Source organism: Muntiacus reevesi, chromosome 22, assembly GCF_963930625.1.
Source record: "Muntiacus reevesi chromosome 22, mMunRee1.1, whole genome shotgun sequence".
Taxonomy (NCBI): Eukaryota; Metazoa; Chordata; class Mammalia; order Artiodactyla; family Cervidae; genus Muntiacus; species Muntiacus reevesi.
The window spans coordinates 31,862,810-31,875,598 of NC_089270.1; the positions used below are offsets into that span (position 1 = coordinate 31,862,810).

The 12,789-nt window shown below is 35.7% G+C and overlaps 1 protein-coding gene across 1 annotated transcript in view; it reads left to right on the forward strand.

Moving 5' to 3' along the window:
* Nucleotides 1-507: 507 nt before the first annotated feature.
* The window catches only part of LOC136152756 (transmembrane protease serine 11C-like), a 42,939-nt gene continuing 30,657 nt past the window's right edge, over nucleotides 508-12,789 (forward strand). Inside the window, exon 1 of the mRNA XM_065914134.1 lies at nucleotides 508-669. Within this exon, the coding sequence (XP_065770206.1) occupies nucleotides 508-669 (162 nt within the window). The remainder of the gene's footprint in view (nucleotides 670-12,789) is intronic.

A 12,789-nucleotide genomic window follows, 5' to 3' on the forward strand; every position in this document is an offset into this window, starting at 1 on the left:
GTATTTACTTAATGTATTTAGGTGCTCTAATGTTGAGTGTATATGTAATTAAAATTTTTATGTCTTCTTAATGAATTGACCCCATCATTACATATATTATTATGTTATTATCTTCTTTGTCTCTTATTATTCAATACTATTTTTAGCTTAAAATCTATTTTATCTAAGTATAGGCACTTCAGTTTAAGTATTATTATTTTTGTCACTTTTGCCAATACAATTCAAGAAAAATGCTACCTCATTTTACTTTGCTTTTTTTTTTTTTACTGTTAGTGAGTATATAAGAAAGATCTTTTAAAATAATTAACTGCAGTCACTCATATGAAGAATTTTATTAGAATGCTAAAATGTGACTTACATTCTTTGACAAGGTTAAATTTAATATACATGTCAAAGTTATTTCAACAATCACTAGGAACTAATACTATTTAAATGTCAAGTTAGCTGAAATTTCATAGGAGTATTCTATGTCACAACATTTTTCTTAATAATGAAAGCAGTTACACAATGAGCAAAATAAAAACTGTTTTTTCTTTTTTCTCCTTCTCAGGAAAGACATATTTCTACCATCGTATCAGCTTTAAAGTCACTAATATTGACTATGACAGCAAGTTTGCAAAACCATATTCACAAGAATATACGGACCTAAATAATAAGATAGTATCTTTGGTAAGTTGAAATTCTTTTCTTAGCATTTTTTTTTAAATGCTATCCTCCTTTAAATGCCTGACTCCTAGCAGTCACCTTCCAAGTTGAAAATGATTTATAATTTTATATTATTTCTTGCCTCTACCTCAGTTCTAGATGAATACAGTCAGCCCTTTCAGAAAATCAGTTAGGAAACATGCATGGGAGGAAACATGTAAGAGAGACATATTTTGAGAACACCTGAGAAACACCTAACTTGTGATAGACACTCAAAGAAGGTTTTTAAAATTAAAAATTAAATGAATGAGACTTATTCTATATCCAAGATACCTGGTGAAGGCCATGCTGTTTCTGCTTCTAATTTAAAGTTATTCAAGGAAGAGAAATGGTCAGTGTAGAAAAGAACATACAACCCCAGATAAAGATCTTCCTGTTAAACCTCAGTGTATGTGAACATCATTGTCTACTTAAGAGCATGTTTCGTTACATGCGCTGTGCTTTGCTTAGTCGCTCAGTCACGTCCGACTCTTGCGACCCCATACACTACAGCCTGCCAGGCTCCTCTGTTCATGGGATTCTCCAGGCAAGAATACTGGAGTGGGTTACCATTTCCTTCTCCAGTATTTTGCTATACATTAAACCTAATGAAGAGTCTTAACTGCCCCTTTAACATTAGCTTCCTTTATCATAGATGCCACTTTAACTCATAATTTTATCTACCAAACCAAATTCTGCAAAAATAGTGGCGGCATCATTCATCTCCCATTTCCCTGAGCAGATTCTTGACAGCACATTTTCAGACCTAACTCTCTCTGACAAAAGCTTGTAGTTTTTCTACAGAATTTCAGTATCTCCCAGTTTCTAATAAATCCAAAGACTTTAAGAGTCTTGGTATACTTTTACCATTATACTAAGAGTTAGTATATTAAAAAATGAAAGAAAATTCCTGCTTTTAGTTTAGCTTTATGATAAAGAAGGAAATTACATGAAAGTAATCAATGTAACTCACTGATTAATAAATAGGTTTTGGACTCAGAGTCCTTGTTCAATTCTAAGTTTAACCATTTACTCACTGTATGACTTAAGACAAGTTATTTCATCTTCCCACACCTCAGTTTCTTCAACTAACAATGAGATGGCAAACATAGATACAATACCATGGGAGTGTTCTTGGCATGACACAAAGTTAAATATGTTATAATCTTGACAGAAGTTCTATTAATCTGTAAGCCCTTAGAATTGGAATAATGGCTAAAGTGAGTACCATTAATAGATAATCAATCATAACTATATAACAAAGCTAATGTATAACTTTAAAATAACTCCAAATACACCTGCACTAAGAAATTCACCTTTTATGCTATAAATTCAAATCAAGATATTCAAATAAGTTAACCTATGTTTACTTCACAAATGAATATTCCAAAACTATCAGTCTGATCTATTATTATATCATCTTGGTTAATCAAACACTAAGATGCCCTGACATCTTGTTTCAGGCTTCTTTTGCAACCCTCATTCCCAGTTTCTAACTACCTGTATGAAGACGATCATCAAATATTTCCCATACTTTTCCATTTGCCTGGATCAGGATGCCTGCTGTTACATGCCACTCTCTCTATTTTCATTTAATCCAATATTCTTTGTATTATAAGTATTACCATATACACAACATCCATAAGTACACTAGTAACAAATGGAGACAGAATGTACCAAATGGAGTTCTGAACATTCATCAAACTTGGCTATTAGTCACAATTACAATGTACACAGCCTGTTTTTCTTCTGATTTCCATTAAATAATTCTTGTGATGCTTCACTCTAAAGGAAGAAAAGGAATAAAGAGAGACGTTGCTTTCCTATGAATGATAGTCTTTTATTTTTTACTACCAAGAATAAATGTTCCTTCATACAGAACATTTTCATGTTTTAGATATATGGTTTTCCAGTGGGAAACTTAAGAAATATTTGTAATTTCTTATTTTTTGTAGCTCCCCAGCAGATATGATGCCCAACTATAGTGAATATAAATTCTAAAATTTAGGAGTGAGGCAGTACCTTAACAAAAATTAACTTTACTAATTGTCCGTACTGATCTAAGCACTTTATGTATTAACTTATTTGATTCTCCTGACATTCTCATTTTCTATATAAAGAAACTGAGGCACAAAGAGGTTAATTTACCTAAAGTTATACTGCAAGTATACCTGCATCTTCTTTATGATGTATTGCCCTATAATTAATGAGCATGTGAACATTACAAAATTTCAAGCGCACTTCAGATTACATCACCTTTCATATGACCAATCATATATTCCAAAATGTTTAAGCAACTCCCATGTAGTTTTCACATATAAATGCAGTGGATTATAGGTGACCAAAATGATACCTAGTATGTGTAAGGTGTCTAAAATAATACATAAGAAACAAGTCAGCCAAACTTACATCAAACCACTTACCAGAGGATCCAAGAGCAGAGAGAATCTTTGGTCATTATATAACTATAGCATTTGTCAAATAACAAATATTCAGCTGAGCTAACCTAAACCTGGGATGAGCATATACACTTTTATGCTTATGACTCTTCTTGCAGTCTACCAAATGATAGATTATCTATGGAATTCATCAGACTTAGAAGTCTGTGATTTTTAAAAGGTAGCAAAGAGAAGAACAATATTCAGGATTCCTGTTCCATCTAATACAGATTAGCAATGTCTCAGGTTGAGTAAAAATTAGGTTAGTGTTCATTCAGTTTCATGACCCTCAACACTTAAAAGAAAAGTTTTGTGTACTCTCCAGTATAAGCTATTGAGAAAAGTGCTAATCTGATATATTGAATGAAAACCATTGTGCATTAAGTTTCTAACATGAAGGAACTGAGACGGTCCAAGGTTTATCAAAAATGCAACCAATGTCTGTAATCAGACATTATTCATATTTCAAATGGTATGAAGATAACTTACAAAACTTACTGATGCACTAGCTTTCTTTTGTACGATTGGAACATAAGGAAAGAAGAAATAAATACTAGATGTTCAGGGCAGGATGTCTGCAAGCATGGTTGCAGGGGTAAGGGGTGATAATGACTACTAACATAAGTTAGTGAGAAACTGAGTTTCTTAAACTTGGCATTTGGTTTCAGATCAAATATCTAACAACCCTTTTCCTACAGGGTGTGCCAAGAGTCTGAGGCTCTTAAAAATAGGAATGTGTGACTGTTACTGGGGAAACTCTCATAAATCCACCTTACAGCTTCTTGGAACACCCCAAGCCTAAAGTTACTATTCACTCGAAGGATGGGTCTACATCACCCATCTATACACACCTTATTAAACAAATATTATATGCTAAGCTTGGGTGTCTGAGTTCATTCTGAAGCGATTTTTTTTAAAGGATCATTTAGTAGGCATCATTTCTGATCTTGAGTCTAGCCTCTTTCCATAGTTTTAATTCATGGTATTCCCATTCTCAGACTCACCTAGCCATCATATCTTAAGGTCAATTTTGACCCCCTCCTTCTCCATTATCTAACCACTCACTAAATTTCATTATTTATTCCTTCAAAGTGTTTCTAGCCTGACTTCCAAAGCAAAATTGCTGAATAAAAGTGAGAATTTATCCCTCTCTCTCCTCAAACTTCACTAAAATGACAGAAATCAAATAAAAACAATGTGTCTTATAATGACAGAAGTGTTGCCACCAAAAGAGTGAGGAGTTTTTGGAAGATAAAAACTAGAGATCTGCAAAGAGTAAAACCTCAGCATCACAGTTGCTGACAAATAACTCCCTGGAAATAAAAATACTGGCCTCCAAGAAAGTGAGTTGTCCAACAAAAACTTGCAATAACCTTGAGATCAGAGAAAGCAAAGGTTATGAAAGAAAGTGACGGTAGATAGCTAATTAATTAACCAATGTAAGGTATTAAGTATTTCTACAGGAAATAATATATTGTAAATTAATTAAAGGACTGAACCAAATATTCTACTAGAAATCTATTCCAATGTAATTAGAAAAAGGAAAGAAAGTAATATGTGTACTTTGAAAAGAACAAAGGAAAAGGTCATTATTTACTGATAATGTTGTTGTTAAGACACCAAGTCGTGTCCAACTCTTCTGAGATGCCATGGACTGTAGCCCACCAGCCTCCTCTATCCATGAGTTTTCCTAGGCAAGAATACTGGACTGGGTTGCCATTTCTTTCTCCAGGGGATCTTCCTGACCTAGGGATTGAACCCGTGGCTCCTGCATTAGCAAGCAGATCCTTTACCGTTAAGACACCAGGGAAGCCTAGTGTCTTTTCTTTGTAGCTACAGGTATGCTCCCCGTACAATTGCCCTGAAACGTTCCCTCATATTCAAATAATGTTTGGTGAAATAGGATAATAAAAAGTCAGGGGGAAGGGGGTTAGGAAGGAGTGAGAGACGAAAAGTGATGAAATAGCTCAAGTAGATCAACAGAAATATTTCTGCAGCCTAGGAGAGCTGACAACAGGTGCATTATTCTGAGTATATAAGTAGTTGCATTATTCCCTCTTTTCATAGGACTTTCTTTTGTGGCTCATTTGGTAAAGAATCCACCAGCAATGCAGGAGACCTAGGCTCGATTCTTGGGTTGGGAAGATCCCCTGGAGAAGGGAAAGGCTACCCTCTCCAGTATTCTGGCCTGGAGAATCTCATGGACAGAGGAGCCTGGTGGGCTACTGTCCACAGGGTCGCAAAGAATTGTACATAACTGAAGTGACTCATCATGCACGCACACTATCATCTGTAGATCTCTAAATATAGGTGGTCCCCTCTGCATTTTCCAGAGAATCACCTCCTCCTCCCTTCTCTTTCTTATCTCTTCCTTTCATCTTCTCCTGTCTTCTCTTTCTGTACTCCCTCTAACTTTCTCATCCAAACTTCCTGTTTAAAAGCCAACAACACTGATGACTCCAAGAAGGGAACTCTAGATCTTTACCCCAAGACCTGTTTCTCCTCCTGCCTTATACTTCTCAGTAAATAACACCAAATCAACCCACCTGCTCAACCTAAACACTTAACAAAGAAATGCTTTTCTCAATCAACAAATTAGTACATTCTATTGACTCCACCACCAAAACATAACTTAACAAAACAACAAAACAAAACATAACATGTATTTTTCTCCTTAATTGCAGCCCCTATTATTTTTCTTGCCTAAACTCCTACACTTGCCTCCTAACTGGCTTCTTTGCTTTCATCTAATCTCCCTACAATCTATCCTTCACACAGGAGCTAAAGGGATCCTTTAAAACTGAAAATCAAATCACATCACTTACCAGCTTTAAAACCCTCCAAAGATGTTCAAGTTCATTCATATTTATATAAAGATGTAAACATAAAAAATAAAATTAAGACTTATGTAAATGGAAGGAGAGGGTAAAACACATAAATGGATTTTTTTTTTTTAAGTTCAACCTTCCTTTTGCTTTTTTCCCTATTTTTTCCCACTCCTTCCTCTCCCTCTACATACATCCCCAAACTCTACCTCCGAGTAATTCATATCGACAAAATGGTGTATATCCTTTCTTATTCTCCTCCTTGATTAATTAGCCTACATAGAAAAGAAAATCCATAGGGGTGTTTATCAGTATTTTACTGAAGAGGGTTTATATTATACACAATCTTCTGAAATTTGTCTGCTTTTCTAAGCAATATCTCACAGATATTCTCCCAAGTCAATGTAAAGGTTTAACCTATTCTTTTCTATGACTGCATAATATTCATCAGTATGGATGTAGCACAGTATATTCAATTTTCCCCATATTTTTAGCTATTTACTTTGTTTTCAGGTTTTGACTAATATAACCAACATTGCAAAAATTGTCCTTCTATATACATCCTTATATTTATAAACATTTGATAGGTTTCTAGATTGAGATTTCTTAATCAAATGAGAATTTTTAATTTTAAGAAACATTGCCAGATTGTTTTCCAAAGGATTGAAATAATTCATACTTCCACTAGTTGTGTATTTGACTACTCTTCCTCTGCCAAACCCCCCACTCTACCCCAGCAACAGGTACACAGTTTTAACTTTGTGCTAATTTGATAAGAATATGTTATTGTGAATTTAATTTGCATTTTCTCTAACTAGTGATGAGATTGAGAATCTTTTTCTCTACATGGTGACCATTTGGGATTTCTCATGTGTGAATTTCGTGTTCACTTTCTTTGCCCAGTTTTTCTAATGTGTCGTTTGCTTATCCTTGTTAATCTATAAATATCTCTGTAAATTATAGATGTTAAAACTTTTCTTACTATTCACATGCAAATATTTTCCCAAATGTACTTTTTACCATCTGACTATATATGTGGTCTTATGTTGACTTTATTTTAATTTTTTGAGTATTTGATCTTGATTCAAATGGACTTCACAGCCCATGAAAAGAAGTATATCCTATTTCCTTGGGAGTTTTTCCCCCTACTTTTAAGTCTTTATCCACACAGAAATAATTTAGTACAAGGTGATGCTTAGTCACTTCAGTTGTGTCTGACTCTTTGCGACCCCATGGACTGCAGCCCAGCAGGCTCCTCTGTCCATGGCATTCTCCAGACAAGAATACTGGAGTGGGTTGCCATTTCCTCTTCCAGAATTAGTACAAGGTAGGAGCCCCAATTTTTTTTTCAAGTATAGAGAGCCAGTTGAGTTGGCAGTACTCATTAAATAATTCAACCTATCCCTGTGATTTAAAATGCTACCCTTTCATAAGGAGAAGCACAACATTCTTCCTTCACCAAAGCAATCACTAGTGTTTCCACTGCTTCATTAAAAAAAAAAAAAAAAATTCTACAGAATGAAGTGTAAGAAAGAGGCAGGAGAGATTTATTTGCCAGGCTCTATACCTAATCCTGGATTTTCCCAATGGCTCAGTGGTAAAGAACCCACCTGCAATGCAGAAGATAAAGGAGACAGGTTCTATCCCTGGGTTGAAGATCCACTGGAGGAGGGCATCGCAACACACGGCAGTATTCTTGCCTAGAGAATCCCATGGACAGAGGAGACTTAGGCTGTAGTCCATAGGGTTACAAAGAGCTGGACATGGCTAAAGGGACTGAGCAGGCACACATACCTAATCCTACTTCTCTATAGGAATCTCCAGAACCCAACAAGATGGTCTTCTAGCACTTTTGTTTCAACTGGATCTATGTCCTGAACCAAATCAAATTTCCTTCTACTTTACATTTTTTATGTATCTCTGGGTGCTTATTTATTTATTGCTCCAGATCTTTGCCTTTTGACCCTTTGGTATTTGCTCTAACTTTGTCATCCCATATCTGATGCTTGATGCGTGTTTTCAAGCTCTAAATTCTGGCTTTCCAGTACTCAACCCTTAGTTTTATTTAACAAGGCCTTATACAGCTTTTTTTCTTTTTTTAAGAACAGTGTCTGTCACTGTTCTAAGCATAATCATCATAACAATTCATAAGCTACATATAATTACTAGCTCATTCACAAAATGCTTGACGTATGAAATACTGCCAACACCCACAGTGAATCTCATACAAGTCTTAGGGCATCCAGTGTAATTACTGGGGGACAGTCACCAGTCACATAAGCATGGAGTGGCCACATGACTGACCTTAACTATTTAGTCTATAGGCCCTCCAGAGGTGAAACTGATATACCCTTACCAGGGCCCCAGGCAAACGAAAGCAAGCATCCCGCACAGATCACTGTGTTAACTTGAAGTCTGGTGTGGTCCAAAGCCTCAGATTTACAAGACACTTCTCAGGCAGGATAATCCAAGGTTCAAAGGTTATCTTTCAGAAGCTGGTCAAGGGTCTCTCTTTTCCTTCGGAATGTACAAAGTTCCGATGCCGACTGAGTTTACTCTTTACTGCACAGATAGCTTCTAGAACTTATGCATCTCATAGGAAAATTAACACTGTTATACGAGGAAAAGGGTCAGGGCCCTAAAATGATGATGAATGCATCATCAACATCAACAATGGAAGTACGTGGCAGAGGAGGATAAATTAGTCTTGGTATTATGGAATCCGAATCCAGTATGTAGAAAATTTTTCCAGTCATTAGACATGCAAAGTTTTTGAAGGTTTCAGTTCTTTCTTTTTTTTAGATGTAACTGATATTTAACACTTTCAACATTGTGTTGGTTCCCGGTGCATAAACATGATTCCATGTATATATATTGTGAAATGATCACCACAATAGGTCTGTTTAAGATCCATCAGTATTTATACATATTTCATTTACACATATTTCAGTAAATGATCAAATGGAAGTCCCCTTGTACTTGGAACATATTTGATAAGGCTGTATATAAAATCATAAATATACCATTACATTTTTTCCCTTATAGTGGAAATCATACAAAATAAACTATATAAAAATTTTTGTGTTTTAGAACTCAAACGTGTGGTCTTTAAACAGTGAGTACACAGGTACAAACATGAAATAAACCTAGATCTTCCCTAATTTTTCCATTTTCCTACATTTTTCCAAATAAAATTTTAAAGTTAATTTGAAAAATAAATAAAATAAAATGCCATCTTTGTTGTATTCTAAGTCCCTATACAACCTGGGATGTATTTTTGGATTCTATGTTGAGTGTCACATTAATTGTATAGCATCTCTTTCTCATAGCTTCTTTTCAACAGTCTTTTATCCCTTTATTTACAAGTATGATTCTTTTTAAATAATAGATAACTAGGTTTTAATTTTGAATGCAATTTGATAGATTCTTTAATAACAAAGCTTTATCTATTCTCATTAATTGTAGCAGGTAATATACCTGATTTCATTTTTTCAGTTGACTTTAAGTAAATAATGTATTGTTTTATGTTTCTTTTCCTTATTCTTGCTGATTTTCATTCTTTTTCATTCTGTTTTTCTTTTTGAAAATTTCAATGTACTTAGTTAATTGTTATCTTTCCTGAAACTCAGTTAGATGAATATTTGTCTATTATTAAAAAAATTACTAGCCCTATCAAGACATTATTTTCCTTACCTAAACCCTAATCCAAGATTAGGAGGCCTTTGACACACTTTCACATTTCTTCTCTCTTCACATTCCTGTTCCCCACTAATAGGGCTTTGAAGCATTGCTTCCTCTCCTCTTCTGCCCTCCTTTCCTATTCCTAGTAAGTAGGTTTGCTGACGTAGCTCCACAACTGCTGAAGTATTGTTAGCCTGATTCTTTTTTTTTTTTAATTTATTTTTTTAATATTATTTTATTAGTTGGAGGCCAATCACTTCACAACATTTCAGTGGGTTTTGTCATACATTGACATGAATCAGCCATAGAGTTACACATATTCCCCATCCCGATCCCCCCTCCCACCTCCCTCTCCACCCGACTCCTCAGGGTCCTCCCAGTGCACCAGGCCCGAGCACTTGACTCATGCATCCCACCTGGGCTGGTGGTCTGTTTCACCACAGATAATATACATGCTGTTCTTTCAAAACATCCCACCCTCACGTTCTCCCCCAGAGTTCAAAAGTCTGATTCTTAAAGTACGCTGTCTCTGGTGCAAGCATTTCAATTTCACATTCATTGTATTTCACACACACCCCCTCAGGTTTCACTGCTCGATTTGTTCCCTCTCCTCTTCATCTCCCCCTCTATAAAGACCCCAGTTCTGGTTTAGATTTTGCTTTCCTAGAACCCTTAGTCATATATTTTCTCTACTGAGATATGTGAATGCTCTACTACTGGATTTTCAAGTATCCATAGGTATCTTTCTTTTACTCTAAAGAGAGAGTATGTCCTGATTAGGAATAGGATTGTTGAATAGTCAGTTTTTTCTCTCAGGTATGAGGCTATTATTCCACCAGCTTCTATCTTCAAATGTTACAGATGAAATTGATTCTATTTCTTCTATTAATATGTTTTAGTTGTCGCAATGACAAGGAAGAAAAGAGGAATGAGTTGTTTTCTTTCCTTTCCCTGGAATCAAAGAAAATAAAGAGAACAGTGAGCAGGCCAGAACATTCCTAGTTTTTTTATTTTTTATTTTTTTTTACTTTAACTTCTCCTAACTTTGTATGTCTGTAACTAAATTTGCTTTTCTGCCTCCTAACTTTGCAGGCACTACACTTCACACCTATTTTCCTTTGACTGTGTGCTAAATACAGCCTGTATCTGCTTTTTACCCTTACAACACCCTTCCTCTTGCAGTTATATATCAGAAAGTAGGCCACAGAGCCAGTGAACTGCCAGATTCAATTACGGGGTTACTGACATGAGCCTATGACTGTTTTTGACAAGATTCTAACACATTTGTTCCTCATCACTGACTCCTGACTGTGAGCCTCCTGACTGATATAAGCCCCTACACTCCCCATGGAGGGGGGCACAGTTGTTGAGGCATGAGCTTACTGTATTCCCCTCTCGGCCAGCTGAGAATTAAAGCCACTTTTCTATTTCCTACAAACCCTGCCTCCATATTTTTTTACTCAGCTTCAGTGGGCAGATAAGCCAAGATTTTGGCCAACAACATAGTTTCAACATGGAAGTTGGTAGAAGTGTTTCTTTGTATCTGAAATTTGAAAATATTCCTCTGATATATCTAATCTGCCTGAAACTCAGTCTATCTCTTTGAATATGTAGATTTTGATCTTTCTTTAATTCAGAACCTCTTTGTCCTACTACTTGTATTACTATTATTTTTTCTCTCTTCAAGATTCTATTATTCATATCTGCTTTTGGAATCATGATCTAAGTGTTTTGTTTTGTTTCTCTTTGTTTTCTTCTTTTTAAATTTTACTATTTTAAAGTAGAGTATATATCATTTTTGGCCTTATAGGCCACGTATTTGTATCTCAAGAATGACACTCATCTTTTCATCTTTTAAAATTGACTTACTAAATATTTTAACTTGAAAAGTGTGCTTCTTAATACTACATTGTCTTTTTTTTAACCTACCTGAATGTTGGCATGTGTGCTTTTTTTGTCATTGTGGTTTAGGTTGCTGTTTCCTCCAGAAGTTCTGTTTTGATGAGCACCTAATCTGTTATTTCCTTTCTCTGGCTTCTGGGTTTCCTTATTTGTGTTATCATTTTTCCTTGTTGGTGTATTCAGGTCACTGCCTTGTTGTTGAAGACAATCCTACAAAATAGAAGGTGAGGTGTTCTTAAATCCTGTAGGCTGAAGTTGGGGCAGCAGGCCTCCTGCCTCACCAAGGGCAGGAGGAAGTCTTCCAGCTTCCCACTTCCTACCCAGTACTCTCCCAGCATCAGGAGCAAAAAAGCTTCAGCCCCCTTCGCAGTTGCTTCTTGACCTCTGTTGGTCCATGGAAACTCACTCTCACGGTCCAGTTTCAAAATTATCCCTGGATATTCACAAACCTCTGTCAGCCAAGATCTTCCCAGGGCCTGTTATGATTCTGTCCTTGCACAGGACTCTCAGATGATTCTCTAGGTTCTTCCCTGACTCATGGAAAGCAAAGTTTCTCATCACCTTCCTATTTGTAGGACTTCTATAAAAACCCAATCCCACCTGCCCGCCCCCCTTCCCCGGAGTGGCAGATTGGAATAGAGAATTGAAGAAAAGTACAGGATAGTTTAGTTACAGTGTTGTCAGGATTCCTCCATTCATTATATTTAGGAATAACATCCGAATTTATTACCAAATCCAAATTTATCCCAATAGGTTCTCTGTAATGGCATTGCTATTTTCCAGGGCAACCTCAGCTTACACTCTCCCTGACTCACTCTTACTTGAGTCACAGCAACTTTATTTCTCTCCCTCAAATACTAATCTCATTTGTATCTGGGATTATATCACCTGCTGTTCACGCCATCCAGAATATTCTTCTCCCCTTGCTTATCAACTTTGCATCTTTCAGGTCTCAATCCAATGTCTTAAAAACGATCTTATTTTATCATTCAAATAGTAGCCCCTGAATCACTCCATTATGTTATTTTGCATTTTCAATATCACCTAACACTATCTCAAGTCATCATATTTATATATTTATTTCTTTGTAAGCTTATTATCTCTCTCCTTCATTGAATCTCCTAGAAAGTATGGATCTATCTAATTAATTTGTACTTTTATTTCAATAGATATTATTGAATAAATGAATACTTCCAATTACTTTGGAGCCAGAGAAAAAAGATATATTAAATCTCTGCAATTCCAATAATAAGTGATTG